Below are 24245 nucleotides of genomic sequence, written 5' to 3' on the forward strand. Positions count from 1 at the left end.
CTGTGCTCACCTCGCCCTCTGGTGGCCAGAACTGGTGGCTGCTATGGACTATCATCTGTTCCAGACTTTAGCCCAGTCCAGTCCGGATCTTCCAGGCTGCCGGATTTGTCTGTCTTGTTTGATCCTGCACAGCTCCCGTAGTAGTCTGGTGATTGCTGCAGTGAGCCTCAGCTGCTTCTGGGCTTATTAATCAGTTGGAAACTCTCTGCTGTGCCTTTGCATCGCCTAAGGCCCTGAGGTTTGTTGGGGTGCTGTTTGCACTTCTGCTCAGTCTGGTTTCTTGCCTTGATTCTTGTCTGCTTTAGTTATTCTGTGGGTAGTTAGATTAGATTGTTTGTTTGCTAGTCCTGTCTCTGGGTTCTAGTTTTGTGTCTAGTCCTTGTCTGTTTGTGTCTTTAGTGGCTGTTCTGCAGCTTTCAGTTCTGTGTCTTGTTTTTCAATGTCTTGTTCCCTGTTTTAGTGGCTGCTTGCAGCTTTCAGTCTTGTCCTTTAGCTTTTCCCTTCCTTGCCTTGCAGTCCCTATTTCTTTCCCCTCTGACCCTCAGTCCCTGTGCAGCCTAGTTGAGATCCTGTTCCTGCCCTGTCCTATAAGTCCTGCCAGCCACTCGCAGCCAGGGGCTCAACTCTTGGTGAAAGGTGGCCATGTGCAGGTGAAGTCTCACTGTTTGTCAGAATTCTGCCTTGCCTCTGGTGTGGGGTGGTTTTGACTGCCGCTGCCGTTCCTCGGCAGTGGTCCAAGGGCTCACAAACCCAGTCCCTGCTTGGGGAAACATGACACTAATCTAATACTAATCCAGTATGACTTAACGTGCTATTTTATTGACTAGAACACAAAACTCTTACACCATTTGGTACTTCTTTTCCAACGGGCTTTGACTCAATCACTTACTGAGAAGGTTATTTGTTGGAATAATACTTTAACTACTATACTGAACACACTTGCACTGTTCGCCACCACGATGAAGGATTATATCTATAAAAAGCAACAAACTAGAAGAGACATAGAAATATGACGGCAGATAAGGGCCAAATGGCCCATCCAGCCTGATCCTCCTCAATAGTCATTAACTCCTCCTTTTTCTAAGGGATCCCTCGTGCCTGTCCCATGCTTTCCTAAATTCTGATACAGTCCTCGTCTCCACAACCTCCACACCAGGAGGCCATTCCATGCATCCATCAGCTTTTCCATAAAAAGTATTTCCTTAGAATCCTCCTAAGACTATTTCCTCTTAACTTCATCCTATGCCTTCTCATTCCAGAGTTTTCCTTCATTTGAAAAAGGCTCATCATTTTTAAAACGCTATCCTTTTTGATGTAATTTTGTTTCTTTTATTTAGTATCCTTACCCTCTTATAAGGAATTGTGTATCAGTCTCCTTCTCTTTGTGGACTACAGCATAAAAATGAAAAAGTTGATTATGGAAAATTATTTCCCTTAGTACATTGTTTCTTTGAAATACTATGGCTTATTTCTTGACAAAGTTCGCTTTGGAATTGTATATAAAAATTATAAATAAAGAATAAAAAAAAAAAAAAGAAAAAGGCTCATCGCCTGTATATTAATGCCACAGAGGTATTTAATGTCTCTATCATATCCCCCCGCTTCTCTTCCAGGGTATACATGTTGAGGTTCATAAGCCTATCCCTATATGCTTTATGACAGAGACCGCTTACCAGTTTTGTAACCACCCTCTGGACCGTCTCCATCCTGTGTATATCTAGATGCAATCTCCAGAATTGCAGCAGTATTCTAAATGGGGCCTCACCAGAGACTTATAAAAGGGCACTATCACCTCTTTTTTCCTGCTGGTCATCCCTCTCCTTATGCACTGAAGCATGCTTCTGGCTTTGACTGTCGCCTTTTCTACCTGTTTGGCCACCTTAAGACTGTCAGACACAATCACCCCCAAATCCCACCTGTTTGGCCACCTTAAGGTCATCAGACACAATCACCCCCAGTTCTCACTCTTCTTTCGTACACAGAAGCACTTCACTCCCTGTATTGTACCTTGTCCTTGGATTCTTGTAACCCAAGTACATGACCCTGCATTTTTTAGCATTAAATTTTAGTTGCCAATTATCAGACCACTCTTCCAGCTTCACTAGATCCTCCGAGGTGTCCACCCTATTACAGAGTTTGATATCAACCGCAAAAAAACAAACCTTACTAGACAGTCCTTCTGCAATATCACTCATAAAGATGTTAAAAAGAGTCAGCCCGAGAACCGACCTCTGTGGTACACCACTCATAACATCCCTTTCCTCAGAACAAGCTCCATTTACCACTACCCACTCTGTTGCTTCCATTTAACCAGTTTTTAACCCAGTCAGTCACTTTAGGTCCCATACCAAGGGCACTCAGTTTATTAAATCAGTCGCCTGTGCGGAACCATGTCAAAGGCATTGCTAAAATCCAAGTACTCCACATCTAGTGCCCCTCCCACATCCAAATATTTGGTCACTCAGTCAAAGAAATCAATCAAATTTGTCTGACATGACCTGCTTCTAGCGAAGCCGTGCTGCCTCGGGTCCTGCAGTCCATTCAATTCAAGAAGCCTCATGATCCTCCGCTTTAGACACATTTCCATCACCACCAAGGTCAGACTGACAGGTCTGTAATTCCCAACCTCCTCTTTGCTTCCGCTCTTGTGCAGAGGGATCACATCCGCCCTTCTCCAGTCGTCTGGGACCCACTCCAGACTCTAAGGAAGCACTGAAGATTCTTCAACAGAGGTTTCACGGAATCAAATTAACAAGCACAACAAACTCTGACTGCTGTACTCTGTGGCGTTTGAAGATGTATAAGCCAATAAGGAAAAAGCTGAACTGCTTAACAATTATTTCTGTTTTGTGTTCACGGATAAAAGGCCAGGAGTAGGACCGCAGAACACAAATGCAAATGGGGATGAATGTATGGTAGATCAAGACCAATTCTCAGAAGACTGTGTTCGTTAGGAACTTGCTATATATGGCATAAACATAAGACACCAGCTATTTCACGCTTATGTAAGGTACACCAGAAGTCTTATTTTGCACAAGTATGGGACGCTAAGAAATAATAAACTATAATAAATTTTTGAGCGATTCCTTGAACAAACCAAAATATTTATTTTTCTCTATCAGAGCTTATCGGTGGTAAGACCTCTTTTGAGACTTCAGCTGTTCCGACAGGTGGGAATTCAGCACAATACTTCTGTTCATAAGGTTATGATTTTACAATCTACTTTTTCTGCCCAACCCTACATAACAGTCCTCTTCAGTACTGCCAGATACTCAGTCTGAATTACATACCCAGACTTGGGTTTTAATGATGTCAGATTGTGATCTTTTTTGGTCAATATCCCAGATAGTGACGTTGAAGACAATAAGCCTAGTGGTTAGTGCAGTGGACTTTGATCCTGGGGAACTGAGTTCGATTCCCACTGCAGCTCCTTGTGACTCTGGGCAAGTCACATAACCCTCCATTGCCCCTGGTACAAAATAAGTACCTGAATATACTATGTAAACTGCTTTGAAAGGCGGTATATCAAGTCCCATTTCCCTTTTGAAATCAAAACCAACCACATATTCCTCTTGACCCCATACCTTCCAAGTGGTTGAAACTTCTCTCTCTAGGGCTTTTACTTTTCATGGTATCTATTATTAAGGAGAGTCTCTCCTCTGGTTTAGTAACACTTCCTTAAAGTAAGCCGTTTTGAAAAAGCAGTTGGCTGAACCAGTCATACTATCTAACTATCAACTGACCCATCTGTACCAACTAACTACCAACCTAGACCTATCAGCTGCATTTGATTTAGTCAATCAGTATTACAATGGCTCAAGTCATTTTTGCAAGATCATACTTTCGCAGTATCATCAGCAACATCGTCTTCAGCATGTCCTCTATGGTGTGGCATGCCTGAGGGTTCTGCTCTACCGCCAACATTATTTCACATGTTCTTTAGTCCTCTGTTGACTGTAATACAAGATCTTGGTATCAGCATATTTTATTATGTGGATGATATTTTATTGGTCTATTACACAAACTTTAACTAATCCTGAACTTGGACCGCTCTAATATTGCCTGGATGTACTATATTGTCTTGTTCTGAACCTGTCAAAACCACTGCTTGCTGGCTCCCACGTCACTCTTCACACCCCATCTTTAGTTCCATTGTTGTTTGGCTCTCTGGTCCCAGTGGTTGGGACTCTTTCAAATGCTTAGGGATAATTATAGATTATTTGTTTTCTTTTACTGTTCATATTTCATCGATAATTCATCATGTGATGACTCCACTCTGTCAGATATTATTTTGATGATTCTACTCTTCGTACATTAATCCAGGCTCTCCTCATTTCCAGACTTGATTACTGTAACAATATATATACAGGCATAACCTCATGTAATCTGAAGCATCTTCAAACACTACAGAGTACAGCACTCAAGACTTTGTTGTGCTTGTTGATTTGATTCTGTGAAACCTCTGTTTATGTGATATCATTGGCTCCCAATTCAATACAGGATTCAGGTCAAGATATCCATCTTAGCCCATAAAGCACTTTATAGAGAGATTCCTTTATATTTATTATCTGTGATTGTTATATAAAGCCTACCAGAATACGCTGTTCCTTATATGAACATCATCTTGTCCTCCCTCCACCAGCTAGTTATGCTTATATTAAATCTTGTGCTTTCTTTTTCATTGCACCTACTTTATGAAATACGCTCCCTGAACTCCTTCGAATTTGTTTCTCTATTGATGGCATTCGGTTCCTTGTCATTAGCCTTCCTCTCTTAAAAATAATTTGAAGAAGTACAATTTAAGTGTTTTCTGAAATAGCAGGTAATCTGTTATCCATCTCACAGCTGTGGGTAGTGAGCTCCATGTCTTGGTTGCAAGGAAAGAAAATCCCGCAACGTACATGGATTTGTACAGTATTCACTTACAGTTTGGGAACTGGAGTAAGAGGAAATTCCAGGATCTCTTCAAGGCATTTCTTAATCGAAGATCAATTACAGAGAGCCCATGTTATTGGGTCGGGGGGTTATTCCATGTAGTATCTGGAAGACGAGGGAGTTTATTTTGAAGTAGATCCTGGCTTTCACTGGGAGCCAATGTAAAGACTGGAACAAAGGGGTTGCCCTTTGGTACCGCAAAGCCTTGAAAATCGGTCATGCTGTGGTATTTTGGGCAGTCTGAAGTTTCTTTAGGCTTATGGCCTTACAGTCTGCATACACCCCGTTACAACAGTCAATCTTGGATAAGACAAATGTTTGAACTAGGATGCGAAATGTCGTACCCGAGAAGAGATCCCTAATTCTACTTAATTTCCATAGTGACATAAAAACTTGTTTAGTTACTGCCAATATTGGTCGTTGAATGATAGATTTTGGTCTAGAACTGCTTCTTTCTAGGAGAAAAACGGTTTGCCCAATCGTGAAGTTGCTGCTTGTGGTCATACTATGTGGGCTTGTGATTTCCATGCATTTTGTTTTTTCCTTATTTAGTTTCAATCGAAAGGTTGAGGTCTATGTTTCCATTATCTCAAATCCTGACTGAACTTGGTCTATTATGCTCTTAAAGTCTCCTTTAAAGGGGATGTAAACCATTATATACTATCTATATATCTATATATTAAAAATGGTATATCAAGCTTAATAAACCTTAAACCATTGAATAATTTTGTCCCATCTGCAGATTCAATCACCTCACTCATCATTTCCATTTCTAGATGGGTCCCAGTTCAGATCATTGTGGTGCTCCAATATTCACCTTCCTCCATTGAGAGAATTGTTTCTGCCATTTAACGAGTTCCCAATCCACAACAGGACATTGTAAAAGCTTTATGGAAACCTAGACACACTACATCAGCTGCATCAACTTTATCCACACCTTCCAACATAGCTGATTAGTGAAGCAAGACTTTGCGTGGCTAAATCCATGTTGACTCTGTCCCACTAAATCATATTTGTGTGTTCAGAATAATGTTATTCTCTCTAATAGAATTTACCAGAAAATGACACCAACATCATACACACCTGTCTGTAGTCTCCCAGATCACCCCTAGAACCCTTCCATACACTCCCTCTCACTCACTCACCATATATCCTTGACTATAAGTCAATCTCATGTATAAGTCGAGGACAGTTTTAGGACTAAAAATGGCCATAAGTACTGTAGCCTGTAGTCAAGGTTGGGTCCACATTGCTCCCTCTCTATCACTTCCCTCCAACTCCAGGTCCAACATTGCTCCCTCTCTCTCTCCCCTCCAGCATGCCCCCTGCCTTTCCCAAACCCACCCCCCTCCCTATAGCCCATGGTTTCACAGATTTCAACAAGGGTCAGAATAGACAACTTGAGTATATACAGTAGATCCATGCAACATATACTCTATATTCTCTCCTTCAATTATATTTGTTTGAAGTGACATCATACTTTCTTCTATCAGGCCTTCTCTCTATTAGAATTCCCTCCCATCTTCTTTAAGATGAGAGTCATTGTGTGCTCACTTCAAAAATAGCATTAAACTGGCTTTTTCAACAAGCCTTTTCATGGAAGTCAAAATCAGAGACTGCAAATGGCGAGGTTAGGATCAGTGCAGTTTCCCTTCTCATCACTTTGAAGTTTAAAAAACAAATTACATCATTTTCCTCCAAATTTCTTTTCTTCCCCTATATTTATATTGTGAACCATTTTTCTACCTTATCACTGAAAAGTGGTATATCATATTAATAAAGACCAAAAGTAAATCTGTAAGTGAAACCAGACTTACATATGACAAAGGAAAGCCAGCCCAAAAACTGAAGCAAGACAACAGATATGAAAATACCATTTCAGGCAGTAAAGCAATTTAAGAGGATGAAGAATGGATTTAGTGTCACAAGAAATACCCCACTCACAGTCAGAGACATCTTAGCCTACACCACCAAGTATTTTGTAGACCTCTATCATATCCCCCTCAGCTCTCTCTATACTCTACACTGTCCTATACTCTTCAGCCTTTCTTCATATGAGAGTAGTTCCACCCCCTTAATCATTCTGGTTGTCCTTCTTTTAGCCTTTTCTAATTCTGCTATATCAAGGAAGTTACATAGCACTACTTCTAAAACAAACAGGAGGAAATATTTTTTTCACTCAACAAATAGTTAAGCTTTGGAACTTGTTGCCAAAGTATGTAGTATCAGCAGTTAGTGTATCTGGGTTTTAAAAAGTCCATAGGCTGCTACTGAGATAGGCATGGGGAAAGCCACTGCTTGTCCCTGGGATCAGTAGCATGAATCTTGATACTATTTGGGATTCTGTCAGGTACTTGTGACCTGAACTGATCACTGCTGGAAGCAGGATACTGGGCTAGATGGACCACTGGCATGACCCACTATGGCCAATCTTATGTTCTTAGCCTAGCAACTACGAGAGGCACATGCATGACCTAGACCTATCTCAACCCTATCATAACAGTAAGATACAAATCTGACCTAGTTTCCCTGTGCCATGTGAATAAACATAACTCTTTCAACAATATCATGAGTGTATACATTTCAATGATACATCAGTTCTGCACAGATTACACATACGGGAAACATTAAGGAAAACTATGAACTGGGCAGTTAATTTCATACCCAAATTAAACATGAAAAGTTTATTACCTGAAAGACAAAAAAAGGTGCTGTTGCTCTTTCTTTAAAAAGTTCCAAGAATTCTGGAACAACCATTTCAGCCCTAATGAAAAAAAAATGTTTGTATTAATTGTAATACTCTCTTTTTGAATGCTTCAGACATCAAAACCCTGACTGGAACCTATACTTCCAATGTATCCCCTGTACTTGGAAAATCAATAGGATAACAACTGCGTGGCTTCTTGCACTATCGTTTATCTACTAGTAAAAAAAGGCCCGTTTCTCACACAAATGAAACGGGCGCTAGCAAGGTTATCCTCCGAGTTCCTGCTTGGCCCCCTTCCTCCCCCCCTCTCATTCGAGTTCCAGGCCCCCTTCTCCTCCGAGTCCCAGGCCCCCTCCCAGTTCCAGCCTGGCCCAATCCCTCCCCACTCATCCGAGTTCCAGGCCCCCTCCCTCCCTCTCCTCCGAGTTCCAGGCTCACCTACCTCCCTCTCTCCCTCCGAGTTCCTGGCCCCCCTCTCCTCTCAGTTCCAGCCTGGCCCCCCTCCCTCCCCCTCTCTCCCTCTCCTCCGAGTTCCAGGCTCCCCTCTCCTCCGAGTTCCAGGCCCCCACCCTTCCTCCCTCTCCTCCGAGTTCCAGGCCCCTGCCCGCCCTCCCTCTCCTCCGAGTTCCAGGCCCCCTTCCCTCCCTCCCTCTCCTCCGAGAGCTAGCCCGACCTGTCACATGAGATGAATATGTACCCCAGACAGGCTCTAGGCCCTATAAAGCTCACTGCTCATGCCACTGGAATGACATTTAGGAACATCAACTATAATTTTGTGCTTCGTCTCCATCTGCTGGCAAGAGAATATATCCCCAGTGTCAGAGATAGAGTACAAAAGATTTTCAAAAAATACTTGCATTGCGAAAGTCATGAGCCCAGGATAATTTTGTATCCAGCCCTATCACATATGGTTCATTTGTAGCTTTCGCATACTTTTGCCCACATAAGGCACACTAAACATCAGTGTTATTCCAATTTGATATATCAGCTGCCTTCGAAACAGTGGACCTCTATTTATGATTGACAAAATTGATTGAGATTGGAATCCTGGATATTGTATTCAATCGGTTTAATGATTTTATTTAAAGATATTTTGTTATTAAGAATGAAGAATATTCATTTAAGGGTCCTTTTACTATGCTTCGGTAAAAGGGGGTCTGCGTTAATATCAACGCATGTTTTTGACCCACGCAGAGGCCCCTTTTACTGCAGCGGATAAAGGCTGTAATTTTTTCTGGAATGGAAATGGCTGTGCGTTAAGTGAACCACTTGCCATGTGGCCATGGGTGGGGGGCACACCACCATCCATTCAGGTGACAGTAAGGGCTCCCGTACTAACCCAATGGTAACCAGGCAGTGATAACCACAGGTAAGCACCAGCGCTACAAAAATTGAAAATATTTTTGCAGTGTTGGAAATGTCGCGTGTAGGGTAAGAACTACCCCAGGGCTCTTGCAGCAGCCCGGCGGAAGGTCTGGACTGGCGAGCAGCAAGCCTGTTTTAGTAAAAGGGACCCTTAATTGGTAACCACCATGTGGTATTCCTCATTCCCTGATTTTTTTCAATGTTTATATGAATTTTGAGCATATATATTTTGACCATCATTAGTAAAATATTTGATTCAGATATTCCACCAACTTCCTCATTAATAATTTTGAAATCCTGTTCTCCAGAATTCACGTTCTCTCCCAATAATTACAAATTGTTTGACATATTAGTTACTATAGCACAACGTATGATTCTAAATAATTGGAAAACCTCTTCAATGTTAAATGAACATTTCTGGTGGTAATCTGTTCTAATGTACCACAAGTTAGAATTGGCTTCCACCACTTTCACAGGATCTCCAATTGCTTCCTATCTTGATTCCATTACAAACGAAACTACATAAATGATAACAACTACTTATCTTAGAATTATTATTATAACTATAATTGTATAATTCCTTGGCACACTATAATCTAATATATATCTCCATAATGCATCTTTTTATTTCTTTTGGTTAATGTTATGTACTATTTACATTGTACTAAAACCAATAAAAAAATCTTGAAGAAAAAAAAGCATTAAATCTTAGCTGCCAATTTCTGGACTATTTTTCAAGCTTCACTAGATCCCTCCTCATCCTCCAGGGTATCTACCCTACTACAGAGTATCATCCGCAAAGAGACAAACCTTACCAGATAATCCTTTCAAAATATCACTCACAAAGATATTTAAAAAAGCTGGCCCAAGGATTGATCCCCACACACCACTGATAACATCTTTTTCCTCGGAGCAAATTCCATTTACTACTACCCTCTGTCTCCTTCCATTTAACCAGTTTTTAACACAGTCAATCACTTTAGGGTCCATACTGAGGGCACTCAGTTTATTTATCAGTCACCTACGTGCAACTCTCTCAAAGGCTTTGCTAAAATCCAACTACAACACATCTAGTGCCCTCCCATATCCAACTGTTTGGTCACTCAGTAAAAGAAATCTGATTTGTCTGACAAGACCTGCCTTTAGTGAAATCATGTTGCCTTGCATCCTACAGTCCATTCGATTCTAGAAACCTCAAAATCCTCTGCTTTACAAGCATTTCCATTAGTTTACTCACCACTGAGGTCAGACTAACAAGCCCGTATTCCCAATTTCCTCTGCCCTTCTCCAGTCCTTTGGGACCAACTCCAGATACTAAGGAAGCATTGAAAATGTCAGACAAATCTGCTGGAGCTGTCATAACTTCTCCAAGTTCCTTGAGTACCCTTGGATGTATCCCACCAGGCCCCATCGCTTTGTCTATTTTTAGTTTAGCTAGTTCCTCATAAACACAGTCTTCTGGAAATCAGTCCTGGTCTACCACACATCCATTCCCATTAGCATTTATTTTCTGCAGTCCTACACCAGCCTTTCATCTGAGAACACAGACAGAAAAGCGAAGATACTTACCTGCAGCGGGTATTCTCCAAGGACAGCAGGCTGATGATTCTCACAAGCAGGTCGATAATCTGCCTTGGCCCAGGAATCAGCATAATTAATAGCAACAACAAAAAATGAGTTTGCTAGAGCCTTCTGGTGTGTGTGCTTCCCGCTCTCAATTAAATCCAAAAGCAAGAAAAAGTGAAAGAGAAAATAACTTCAAGGGGAGGTGGGCGATATTGTCCACCACTGAAGAGAGCATACCAGCTCGGGGGAACACTAGGATGACATCTTCCAGACTTCCCATGGCCTGATACCACTGGAAGCCAGGGCCCATTGAGTAGATCTCATGCGAAGACGTGCCATGGGTGTAACACACACTGTGGAAGCCATGTGGCCCAACAATTTCAACATCTGCCGAGCTGCGACCTGCAGAGATGTCCAAACCTTGGATGCAAGGGAAAGAAGGTTGTTCACACATGCCTCTGGGAGGAAAGCTCGGACATTCTTCGTATCGAGCAGGGCTCCTATAAACTCCATCTGATGGACGGGATTGAGATGAGACTTGGGGTAGTTTATTAAGAACCCTAGTAGCTGCAGCACCTGAGTAGTCATTCGCATGGACTCTAGAGCACCTTCCTCAGAGGTGCTCTTCACCAGACAATCGTCGAGATAAGGGAACACATGCACTCCCAGTCTGCATAGCGATGCTGCAACTACCACTAGACATTTGGTAAATACCCTGGAAGCTGAAACGAGGCCAAAAAGCAACATGGGGTACTGAAAATTATGTTTTCAGCCGAAATCGAAGATACTTCCTGTGAGCTGGAAGTATCGGGATGTGTGTATAAGCATCCTTTAAGTCCAGAGAGCACAGTCAATTGTTTTTATGAATCATGGGAAGAAGGGTACCAAGAGAAACCATCCTGAACTTTTCTCAGACTAGGAATTTGTTCAGCGCTCTTAGGTCTAGGATGGGACGCATCCCCCTGTCTTTTTCCGCACAAGGAAGTACCTGGAATAAAATCCCTGCCCTTCTTCCCCTGGTGAAACGGGTTCAACTGCATGGGCCTTTAGAAGAGTGGAGAGTTCCCCTGCAAGTACCTGCTTGTGCTGAGCGGCTGCCATCCTGCCCTATATCCAAATTGCTTGGAAACATTTCACAAGAGCTGGGAGCCGGCAGCTACTTTAGATATTGCAGCATGCCATAAGCAGTATGCATGCAAATTACTGTTGTATTAAATTCACAGCAGTAATCTGCAGCTCATTAGTGGGAGGCGGGGATAGTGCTGGGCAGACTTATACGGTCTGTGCCAGAGGCGGGACTGGTGGATGCTGTTCAAAAACACCATCCTGGAAGCCCAGGCCAAATATATTTCACATATTAAAAAAGGAGGACGGAAGACCAAACGACAGCCGGCGTGGTTAAATAGCGAGGTGAAGGAAGCTATTAGAGCTAAAAGAAAATCCTTCAGAACATGGAAGAAGGAACCGACTGAAAATAATAAGGAACGGCATAAGGAATGTCAAGTCAAATACAAAGGGCTGATAAGGAAAGCTAAGAGGGACTTCGAAAAAAAGATTGTGTTGGAGGCAAAAACACATAGTAAAATTTTTTTTAGGTATATTAAAAACAGGAAGCCGGCAAAAGAATCGGTTGGACCACTAGATGGCCGAGGAGTGAAAGGGGCGATCAGGGAAGACAAAGCCGTAGCGGAGAGATTAAATGAATTCTTTGCTTCCTTCTTCACCAAGGAAGATTTGGGTGTGATACCGGTGCCGGAAATGGTATTCGAAGCTAACGAGTCGGACAAACTTATTGAATTCTCTGTAAACCTGAAGGATGTAATGGGGCAGTACTACAAACTGAAGAGTAGCAAATCTCCTGGACCGGTGGTGGGAGGCGGGGATAGTGCTGGGCAGACTTATACGGTCTGTGCCAGAGCTGGTGGTGGGAGGCGGGGATGGTGGTTGGGGGGGCTGGGAAAGTTCTGGGCAGACTTATGTGGTCTGTACCCTGAAAAAGACAGGTACAAATCAAGGTAAGGTATACACAAAATGTGGCACATATGAGTTATCTTGTTGGGCAGACTGGATGGACCGTGCAGGTCTTTTTCTGCCGTCATCTACTATGTTACTATTGGGCATATTTTCAAAGCACTTAGCCTTCCAAAGTTCCATAGAAACCTATGGAACTTTGGAAGGCTAAGTGCTTTGAAAATATGCCTCTATGTATGTTACTATGAATGAGCTCTCGGTGGGCAATTTGGAGGTTTAGATATCAAATTGAGGGTGTATCCTAACCAGCCTATTTGAAGAACCCACCAGGCTGATAGTATCAAGTTATCTTTTAGTATGAGCCTCTAAATCAGCGGGGGGCTCCACACATGATACTAAGCACATCAAGAATGAATATGGCATAGTTCTTAGAGATAGGAGATGGATAATCCTGGCTTAAACTAACCCACTGCCCACCAAGTGCTTTTCTCTGGCCCTCGGAAACTTGCCAATTCTTGTGGAGCTTACAGCAGGATTCCTGCTTCCCCACTATGACTCGGTTCTCTGTAAGCCTGAACCACGAAATGCCAAAAGTTTGGATTGGTAATGCGGTTTCTAGTCTCACAAGATTTGAAACTATGAGAGCAACCTGAACTTCCAGCACCATGCAACTCAACCTTGCAGAGAGCCGTGTTGCGGTGGGGAAGGAGAAATCCTGTTTCTTCTGCAGCTGAAGCCAGGTGAAGGGAAAGAGAATGGGTGAAGATTGGGGGACGAGTACATATCTCTGCGCATATCCAACAGACTGTATATCCAACAGACTGCCAAAACCTGTCGCTTCTTCCTCTTCAACATCAGCAAACTTCGCCCTTTCCTTTCTGAGCACACCACACGAACTCTCGTCCACGCTCTCATTACCTCTCGCCTTGACTACTGCAACTTACTCTTCACCGGCCTCCCACTTAGCCACCTATCCCCCTTCAATCCGTTTAGAACGCTGCCGCACATCTTATATTCCGCCAGAACCGATATACTCATATCACCCCTCTCCTCAAGTCACTTCACTGGCTTCCGATCAGTTACCGCATACAATTCAAGCTTCCCCTCCTTACCTACAAATGCACCCGGTCTGCGGCTCCTCACTACCCTCATCTCCCCTTCTGTTCCCGCCCGTAACCTCCGCTCACAGGACAAACCCCTCCTTTCAGTACCCTTCTCCACCACTGCCAACTCCAGGCTCCGCTCATTCTGCCTTGCCTCACCCTAAGCCTGGAACAATCTTCCTCAACCCCTACGCCAAGCCCCCTCCCTACCCATCTTCAAATCTCTGCTTAAAACTCACCTCTTCAATGCTACTTTCGGCACCTAACCTTTCGAGAAATATAGTATGCCCTATCAGATCGACTCTACACTTGTCTTTTAGATTGTATACTTGTCTCTAGATTTACACCTGTCTTTTAGATTGTACACTTGTCTTTAGATTGTACACCTGTCTTTTAGATTGTAAGCTCCTTGAGCAGGGACTGTCCTTCCATGTTAAAATTGTACAGCGCTGCGTAACCCTAGTAGCGCTTTAGAAATGTTAAGTAGTAGTAGTATATGAGAATGAGTGAGAGAGACTGGCTGAAGGCTGGAGAGGGGACAACACACTGTCATATTTTGCCACTATTTGACTAAACATGCAGCAAAATATGACTGTGCATGATTTGGTCCTCCGAATGTTACAAGATAAAAAATGTGGCCCCTGATAGAAAAAGGTTGGACAAGGCTGGTTAAGCTTTTAGACTTTTTTTTTTTTGGGGGGGGGGGGGGGTGCATTTATGTTTATTTCTCATATTTGGTTATGCATCTTGATTTCTGATACTAATGTCAAGAATTACTTTCTTGTTTTAATTGTAGATAATTAGAAAATATTTTGTGTATATACCTTTTTAATATCTTTTTATATAAGTAATTAATCTACCTTTAATAGGTTTTGATGGGTTTTAAAATTGGCAGCTTAACACTAATTTATTATTGTTTATACTTTTTGTTTTTATCCATGGTTCATTCAATTAGTATCTTTATGTTCTAGCATCTTACTTTGTAATTATACATATATTAGTAAAAAAGCCCCGTTTCTGATGCAAATGAAACGGGGGCTAGCAATGTTTTCTTCTGTGTGCATGTGGGAGTGTGTGTGTCCCTGCCCTCTGGCCTTTCTCCCCTCCCCCCTCTGAGTCCTTCACTGTTACAGAGCCAGCGATTTGATTTCGTGCTCTGCTGTTTTCCTTCCCTGACTGTGTTACAGAGAGGGCGGGGCAGACACTCATAGGGAAACCGGATATCTCGCCCCCTTCACACTTCCGGCTGGAGGCTTCATAGAACGTTGGTGTTGCTTTTTATATAGAGAGATTACTGTCATATCCATATATTTGTAAACTTCATTTCTATATATATTTCACTTTCAAGTATGTGTGCAGCACTATTACAATCAATAGTGCTTGAGTTTCCCCAATATTTCTAGGATGTGTTTTTCAGTTTACATGGTTCCGTGATGGGTTTTTTTTTTAAGATTATGACAGCAACTGTCATTTTTTTAAATATATTTTTTATTTTATTTCTTTCACGTACTGTTATCGTGGTTTAACATACTATGTGTTAATAACATTTGTTTTTAATGTATATCTGTAGACAACTTATAAAAGTAGTTGTCAAAACTTGGCCAAGTAGGGTCATTCTTCAATAAACGATTTTGTGTACCATTAGCTATTCCTCCTTCCTTGGACCGCTTCTGCTGCTATTGTTTGGCTTGCTGTTTCTGCAGAGGTTATACTAATGCTTTCTTGTCTTTATTCAGAGAAAAACATATACAAGAGAGATGGCTGTGGGTGGCATTTCTTACACCTAACAGCCATAATAGACAACCATTTTTAACAGTTTACAACCATGTCACTGAAAGATATGTGAACACAAGAGCATCTCAAACATATTACCCTATCCCAGACCCCCCCACCTACTCACCTGCTCACAAGCTACAGAATATCAAAAGAAAGCATCCAACCAAGTCAGCTGCATAACTATTCTTGTTAAGCTAAAAATGCAAATTGTCAGTTTAATGGAGAACTGCGGGGCCCTAACAGAGAGTTGATCAATAGGGCTCCCAACTGATTGAAATTTCTGCTATTGTAATTCATACTTATTCATCCACACTTATTCTCTCTAGCATAAACAAAGACACCATTTGTAATCTCCATTGAGCAATAGTGGGGGATTGTAGGTGATGTTCAAAGCAACAAGATGTATTTACAAACCAAAAAAAGGCTTTTCTCAGAAAAAAGTTTAGAAACCTGTTGTCACACCCACATCCAAAATTAAGGGCATTCTATGGTATATTGCAACAGGAAGTAACTTGAGCAGTTTTGATGAGCCTAAGCACAACAAAGGTTTGTAATCACTCACAAATTTTTTTTTTGTTATTTTTTGTTACATTTGTACCCTGCGCTTTCCCACTCATGGCAGGCTCAATGCGGCTTACATGGGGCAATGGAGGATTAAGTGACTTGCCCAGAGTCACAAGGAGCTGCCTGTGCCTGAAGTGGGAATTGAACTCAGTTCCTCAGGACCAAAGTCCACCACCCTAACTACTAGGCCACTCCTCCAACAAATCATCAGAATAAGGAATAACGTTTTCAAGGTATAGTACAGTATGTGTTTTTGAAGTTTTTCAGTATGCAATACGAAGTCAAAATTCAAAAGATTTGTCCAGCTAACACCAGCTTTACACTGGGTAAATCTGAAGAGGCCAATATTCAAAAGCATTTATGCAATGAGTAGCAGCACCAACCAAAAACACTGTGGTACCTGTATGGATAAATTCTGCCTTTTTGTTTACAGAATGGCCAAATTTCCCTGTCCAGAAAATGGGCGTGGGTTGGGATGATTCAGGGATGAGGATAACTATAAGTTGTGTGGTGAAATTCAGCTAGTGGACATATAACTCATCTAAGTTCCAGCAGATAATCAGCAGCAGTAACTTCTCAATGGGTATGTATCCATTTAGATGGCAATTCTGTAAGTTGGCCAATTCATTTAATTCTTTACTGCCTCAAGTACAAACAGAGTGAAAGCCCTTGGGGACAGGCAAACATCTACTGTACCTGAATGTAACATGTTTTGAACTACTACTGAAAAGACAGGCGCTAAATTCAAATCCCTTTGCCTCTCCCCTACACACTCATGTTCAGTACCACTTCTTCTCCCTTCCCTACCCCCCCTCCCACAAAGTATCAACCATCTCCCATCCCTTTCCCACCCCTGCCATGTACAACAACATCTCCCCTCCCTCTTTGTTTTTATACCTTGTTACCAGGCCTTCTTACTCCTGTTACCACCACTCTGCAGGTCTAAAACTGAGGGGGCAATATTTAGTTTGCGGCAGTCAGCTTTTCACTAAAAACACTGGCCGCCACCAACTAAACTAGACTGGATATTCTGCGCTGGCCCTATCCAAGAGCCAACACGGAATATCCAGGTTTGGGGCAGCCTGCCAGGAGTTACCCAGGTATCTAGCAGCAGTAGCCAGATAAAGTAGCTGATAAACCTCAGACCGCTCTTTTGCTAGATGTCAGTGGTGTCTGGGTAACTCCAATTCTCTAAATTTCTTTACATTTTAAGCTATGACCATAGGTCATATTTCCTTTGTAATGAATTATCCTTTGGTTCCTATATTTCATACTGATACCAATGTTATTTCATACTTTCGGATATATTTCATGTTGTCGATAGCAGCATTTCATATATTGACCTGGCATAGCTTCCCTATTTTACTGTACTTGTATAATACCAGTTTATAATATACTAGTAAAAAAGGCCCATTTCTGCTTTAAAGGAAACTGGCGCTAGCAAGGTTTTCCTGGGAGTGTGAATGTTTGAGTGAGTGTGTGAGAGTGACTGTGTGAGAGAGTGAATGTGCGTGTGTGTGACAGAGAGTGAGACTGGGTGCGAGTGTGTAAGAATGAGTGTATGTGCCAGGGTCCACCCTCCCTCCCAGTTCCAGGGTCATCATCCCCCCCCCCCCCCGTCTGTCTCCCAGTTGCAGGGTCCCCCCCTGCCTCCCAGTTGCAGGGGGGCCCCCCCTCCCTCCCTTTTTCCCCAGTTGCAGGGTCCCCCCTCCGTCCCTCCCTTCCTTCCTCCCTGTTTCCCCGTTGCAGGGTCTTCCCTGTTCCCCCCTGCCCCCTCCCCCCCAGTTGCAGGGTCTGTCTGTCTCCCCCCTCCTTTTGTCCTTGACGTTTTAAGGCACTGTCTATCAACAATTTTAAAAGGACAATGTGCAGCACCAGCTCCTAGGTTTGCTTGTTTTTGAGTGTATGCCAATGAGGGCTGCGCAAGGGAGTGGAAACAGAGATTAACCAATGGGCTTCCTTGCTTACCGTAGACTTGCTGTGCTCTCTTCCACTCCTGTCTATTAGACGTCCTGCAGCATCTCATAGGTTTGCATGATTTGTTGTGAGTGAACGGGGATGACGGATGCACTGGAGTCGGACCCGCTGGTCTTTCCCTCCCCCCTCTTCTGAGTGGACCCCGACCCACGCTCTGATCCCTCACCCGGCTCCTCCACATTGGACAGTCAGCGCAGCCTCTCGCTTGCCGTCTCGCCACCCTCCCTCTTCGTGCTCTCCGACAGTCTGAATCCGGACTTGGAGAGGAAAGGGAGGGCGGCGGCGTTTTTTTGAGGGCGGTTATTGTGCGCGTGTGGTTCGAGAGGTTGGCAGCCAGTCTGGTGCGATTCCTAGGCAGGGGGAGGAGTAGGGAAACACACGCCGCGTGTTTCCCTACTCCTCCCCCTGGCTGCTACTCCTCCCCCTGCCTGGGGCGCTGTTTGCTGCTGCCTACTCCTCCCCCTGGCTGTTACTCCTCCCCCTGGCTGGGTCGCTGTTTGCTGCTGACGTCACTGATCCACTCCATGAAGCAGACCACCTCCAGCGGAAACCACGGTCCCAGGCAGCCTCAGAACGTTAGAGGTGAGAATTATTATATAGGATATGGAACATGCTTTATATTGGTTAAAGCAGCATGTTCATGAGCTTTCCTGTCATTCACACACTTCATGAATTTGCTTTTGTTAGTTGGTTATGTGGCCTTAGTTTATTGTTTTAGTATTTTGCAAAACATGTTGTTTCATATTCCCTCTGCTCCATTATTTCTTTCAATACAAACTTTACACACAAATACAGTATCCAACATTGGTACCACCAGGTTTGTTTGGGCACCACCTGTCTGAAGTTTTTATCAAATTTTTTTTTTTTTTAATTTTCATTCCATGCTTCCTTCCTGTCATACCATTCTATTTTTGGGTCAGCCATTGTGCTGTTTTAGAACCACCACTTCACGCTATAAAAATTATGCCTATCTGCATATTTTTAATGGATATTTATGTGCAGTGGCATCGATGCATCACGAATCACTGACTTGGCTTTTTAACTACCTCTCGAACTGGCGCGGCATCAAACTTTTGTCTCCCACGATAAGAGAATTAATTGGTAAGCACCATTTCTTTAAATATTTTTATTGAGGTTTGCTTTTGTCATTTTTTTCAAAAGGTTTATTTATTTTACTTTTTGCTTACCTTTTCATTTTCTAGTTTTGCTACGTTTTAATCCTATTTTCACCCAATACCACAGTCAGTGGCTTTCTGTATTGACATTTGGTAAATTTATCATCTATTGCTGTATCACATAGATTTGTTTCCTTCAACAGTTGTTCACACACATAGCTCTTTGCCACTTATTACTTTGTTAAACTTTATATGCTTTCTCTTCCCTGTCACATTATTCCTTCCTTGTCACTTTATTTACCCAATACTATACAGTTTACTGTTGACAGCACTCCATTTAATGTAGTTTTCTGCATCACCCCACTGTGCCTTTATTTATCATTAATATGGATTGATTCTTTCCACAGTTTTGTTTTCACACTTTTCTGTCACTGTGCACCAGTCTTTATCTATGTTCTTTATAAATGTATGTTCTGCTTTCACTGCACCACTGCATGTTATTTTATTTTCAATATTTATATTGGTGACATTTCCAAGTACATACATCCAAATCTGTTCCCATATTGATAGTTACACCAATACATACAGTAAAAATATTATTACCTTCTGTCAACCATTTTTCAGATATAACTCCCCTCCCCCTTTTCCTCTCCCTCAAAGTATATTCTTCCATTTGTATATTAATAACGAGTTTAACCGTGTGTGCTTACTCATTAAACACTACAATCAACATCATCAAAGTTAAACTTTTGTCCCCCATTCCTCCTTAACCCCCACCCCTTTTATCCCTAGGAACCCTCCTCCCCTTATTCCCTCCCCCAACCCCCCCACCCGGGGCTTGTACTCTTAACCCCACCCCCCCCGGGAGCTTAGTCAAATCATTGCTCAAGAGAAATACCAGTCCCTCAGTAGTGCTCTTATAATCCTTCACAATAGGTTAAGGAGTAGACTACGTCCTCTAGGGCTTAGGTTGTAGATATACCTACTCCAAATTTACATAAAATTCTTTTTCCTCTTTGGGGATCCCCTCGCCTCTCTGGCCTCCCAAGTAGCTAATAAGTGTACTTGGTTTCTCCATTGCCAATAGGCTGGTGGATCCGGGGAAACCCAATTTTGTAGTATATTTTTCTTAGCCACTAGACATAGTTTACGGCACCAAAGCCTTGATCCCTTATCCTGTGTACGAAAAGCTGTTTGTGTATCTAGAATATATTGGTACCACTGCATGTTATTTTAAATATCAACTCACCAGGTTCGTCTCCCTTTTACATGATACCATATTCAGACAAAGTCATTTTTTCTTTATGTAAACTGCATACAGATAATGGTCCTGTTTACCATAGCATAGAGACGGAGCATCAATTATACTATCCAAAGTTTACATCGGTATGTTTCCTTTCTTTATTGCTGGTTTGTACTTGCTATTGCTCATCTCTTTTAATATCAGTTGGATTTACACTGGCAAATCTTTTAATTGATCCATTTTGGTTTTACTATTTATAACAATTATTTATATTTTAGATTCAGTTTAACTGTTCCTTTGTTGGTTAGCCTTTCCATGGATTGTTTTATGCATTTTTACCAAATTTTGTAGTTTTTATTGTCTGTTGGTATTGCTATTTATGCTGTTTTGTATTTATATATCTAGTTTTAGATATCCATAGTTTTATGGGGTTTCTTTTACATAGTCTTCATGTTTTTGAGATAAGTTATTTGTAAGCAACTGTTTGATTTATATGTAATGTTTCTACACTCTTGACACAGGCTTTTTAGCCAAAACATGGTGACCGTATTGGATTTTATTCACACACCATTTTTGTGTGTTTTTACTCCACACTTTGTTGGCTTTTTTTTTTTTTAACTCCATGCTCTTCTTCCCAGACACCACCTCCAGACTGCCCCAGCACTAAACAAATAGTGATGCAGTGTTCAGACAGGACATTGAGTGGCTTTACCTGGTTATGGGCTACTGAATACCCTGAGGAGACATGGTGTGTGCTATTTAACCGGGTAGAAGCCTCTCTTACCAGGTTAACTAGCACTAAAAAATTGGCCTCTAAATGCGCAGCAGGTGGCCTTTAGCACATGCTGGTGCTGATAAACCTTTTGTGTCCAGCACCTCCAATGCAAACTTCCAGTCAGAAGAGGGGTGTGGCAGGCCTTTGAGTATCTGGGTCACTCTGCCAAGAAGTTACTCATAGATCACCAATATCCAGCAGTGGATCCCAGATAAACTACCTGGTTAACCTCAGCAAAGAATTAAGTCAGTGCAGCAGAAGAGGTGTCCAAGAAACAAGAAGAGGTTCTGAGGCACCACTTTTAATTAGACCTAAATTTTTTTAAAACTATTATTATTATGTAGACATTTTTGGGTAGCTGTTATTACGGGACTTTACCCAAACCTAGGTGTCCTTTTACAAAGGCACGCTAGCATTTTTAGCGCACGCTAAACGCTAGAGACGCCCATATGGGCATCTCTAGTGTTTAGCACGTGCTAAAAATGCAAGCATGCCTTTGTAAAAGACCCCCATAATGTGTTCTACTAATTAGTTTATTGGAAAACTTTGTTGTGCAAATTCACACCCTTCGTACTGTGTCTTCATTGCAGGTCTTAATGTCTGTTATTTTATGTCAGTTAATTACATTTTTTTGTACACCGCTTTGATGATATTGTTTGAAAGGTGGAATAACAAATGAACCTAAATAAATTAAAATAAAATTTTAAAAAAGCAGCCACTGCATTCCCACTCTGTCCATTATAGATATACCAGAAAATCAATGACTCCACAAGCTCTGACTTTCTTCCTCTCTACAGCTCTGACAACTGGTCTGGCACACACAAACATAATGTTATCCCATGCCACACACAAATAGGTTCTTGCTTATCTGCCACTGCCACTGCCACCCCCTCCCTACCACGTTACTTAGGGGGCCTTTTACTAAGGTATGCTAGCGTTTTTAGCTTGCACTAGAAATCAGCTGGTGCTAAACACCAAGATGCCCATAGGAATATAATGGGTGTCTCAGCATTTAGCACCAGCTGATTTCTACTGTGAGCTAAAATCACTAGCACAACTTAGCAAAAGACCCCCTTAGTTTAGTTTAATTGATTTGCTTAATAACCTTTCATAAAGTGAACAAACCAGTTTACAAATTTAAAAAAAAAAACAAAACAAGGGTATTATAGAGTGACCAAAAAAACAGTAAAAATTGCTAAGCAGAAATATAAATTATACCCTAGCACACAGGAATATGTATTCCTCACTTTATATACTCCACTACATGTGGGCCCCTCTCATTGCTCAGTCACTCATATCACTCATACACAGTCCACACCTGTTTGTTCCATATTTCTTTTCAGCAGCTCGGATTTCGGCATCATCCTGGTAGCCTTTTGCATTCTGGTAGTAGGATAATGGATACTCCACAGGGAATGCCACAGGAATAAATTCTTTCTTCTCATTAGCCTCATAATAATACTTTATCTTCTGAAACTCAAAGGAGAGCACTTCTCGACCATCTCCTTCCTACAAAGAGAGAAAGCACAACAATCTTGCAGCACCAGATTTAAAAGCATCTTGACTGACAGTTTACAGCACAGTGACCAAGGCAGCAGGAAGAGGGGGGAAGGAAGAAAGAAAAATATAGCTAAACAGATTCAACTACCAAATAATAAAAAAAAATTACAAACACAAAACACAACAGCCAGACTTATTTTTGGAAAAACCAGATTCGAAAGTGCCAAACCCCTTCTCCAAAAACTACACTGGCTACCGATTAAGGCTTGCATAACCTTCAAACTCTGTTCCCTGGTGTACAGAATAATTTTCGGGCAATCACTGAGGAGGAGTGGCCTAGTGGTTAGGGTGGTGGACTTTGGTCCTGGGGAACTGAGAAACTGAGTTCAATTCCCACTTCAAGCACAGGCAGCTCCTTGTGACTCTGGGCAAGTCACTTAACCCTCCATTGCCCCATGTAAGCCGCATTGAGCCTGCCATGAGTGGGAAAGCGCGGGGTACAAATGTAACAACTAATAACTACATGATCAACCTAATGGACCTACCATTCTGGAACGCAAATTGATCAGACACTCCACTTCCCAAGATGCAAGGGCATCAAATACAAATCAACTTATGCATGCAGCTTCTCCTATATTGGCACAAAGATTTTGAACACACTACCAAAAGACCTCACACTCAAGGACAACTATCTTAACATCAGAAAACAACTGAAGGCCCATCTTTTCAGGAAATTCTAACCAACAGAACCAACCACAGTTTACCGAATTACATCACCAATGAACATTACAAAGGACAGAAAGGACACAAGACTCTGTTCTTAACCTATCCCATACACACATCACACCTAACTGAAATAAAATTAAATTCCATTACCCAGTCATTAACAAAGACATATGCTCTGCTCATAAACCTACCCAAATTCTACTCTGCTCTTCTCAAACAGCTATGAATCCTACACAATCTCTGTTTTATTCAAATTATAACCATGTTCGCAACACAATCTCTCGCTGTTTTATTCAAATTGTAACCATGTTCGACAACAAATATTGTTCTTCTCAAACCACTATGAATCCTACATAATCTTTCAATGTTTTACTCAAATTGTAATCATGTTTGAAAACAAATGTAACCATTTTACTCTTGAATCATGTAAGCCACACTGAACCTACCAATGGGTGGGAAAATATGGGATACAAATGCAATAGTTACAAAATAAATAAATATATGAGCATAAGGTAAGATAGACTACATAGGACAAATACAAGTGATGGAATAAAGGGGATGTATGAAGAACACAGTAGAGAAAAATGAGGATACAAACTGGAAATAGGTAGAGAGACAAATCAGAAATTACACATCGAGGTGGAAGAATCAGAGGTACAATAACTCAAACCTGAGAAAACATCTTCTTTCACTTTAACTTACACTAGTCTGAAATAACCATCATTAATTCATTAATTCATTAAGAGCTAGAAACATACAATATTGGGTCAGAAAGGGTAGTGGTTGAATGAACCAAACCATCCTATGGATGTGTTAGGGGAAAATGTGGATCAAAGTCTCTTGCACAGAGTGAGAGGTCTTATGTGTGCATTTGTGCAAAGCGCTCCTGGCTCTTAGAAAACATACATCTCTCGAGGTTAAA

At 41.8% G+C, this 24245-nt stretch overlaps 1 protein-coding gene across 1 annotated transcript in view; it reads right to left on the reverse strand.

Annotated features, from left to right (window-relative positions):
- Window positions 1-24245, reverse strand: part of ATP13A1 (ATPase 13A1) — a 343318-nt gene that overhangs the window by 266109 nt on the left and 52964 nt on the right. Inside the window, exons 3-4 of the mRNA XM_030197562.1 lie at window positions 22416-22606; window positions 7627-7699 (exon numbers count right to left, since the gene is read on the reverse strand). Coding sequence (XP_030053422.1) covers window positions 7627-7699; window positions 22416-22606 — 264 coding nt within the window. The remainder of the gene's footprint in view (window positions 1-7626; window positions 7700-22415; window positions 22607-24245) is intronic.

Source organism: Microcaecilia unicolor, chromosome 3 (assembly GCF_901765095.1).
Source record: "Microcaecilia unicolor chromosome 3, aMicUni1.1, whole genome shotgun sequence".
In the NCBI taxonomy this organism is placed as follows: domain Eukaryota; kingdom Metazoa; phylum Chordata; class Amphibia; order Gymnophiona; family Siphonopidae; genus Microcaecilia; species Microcaecilia unicolor.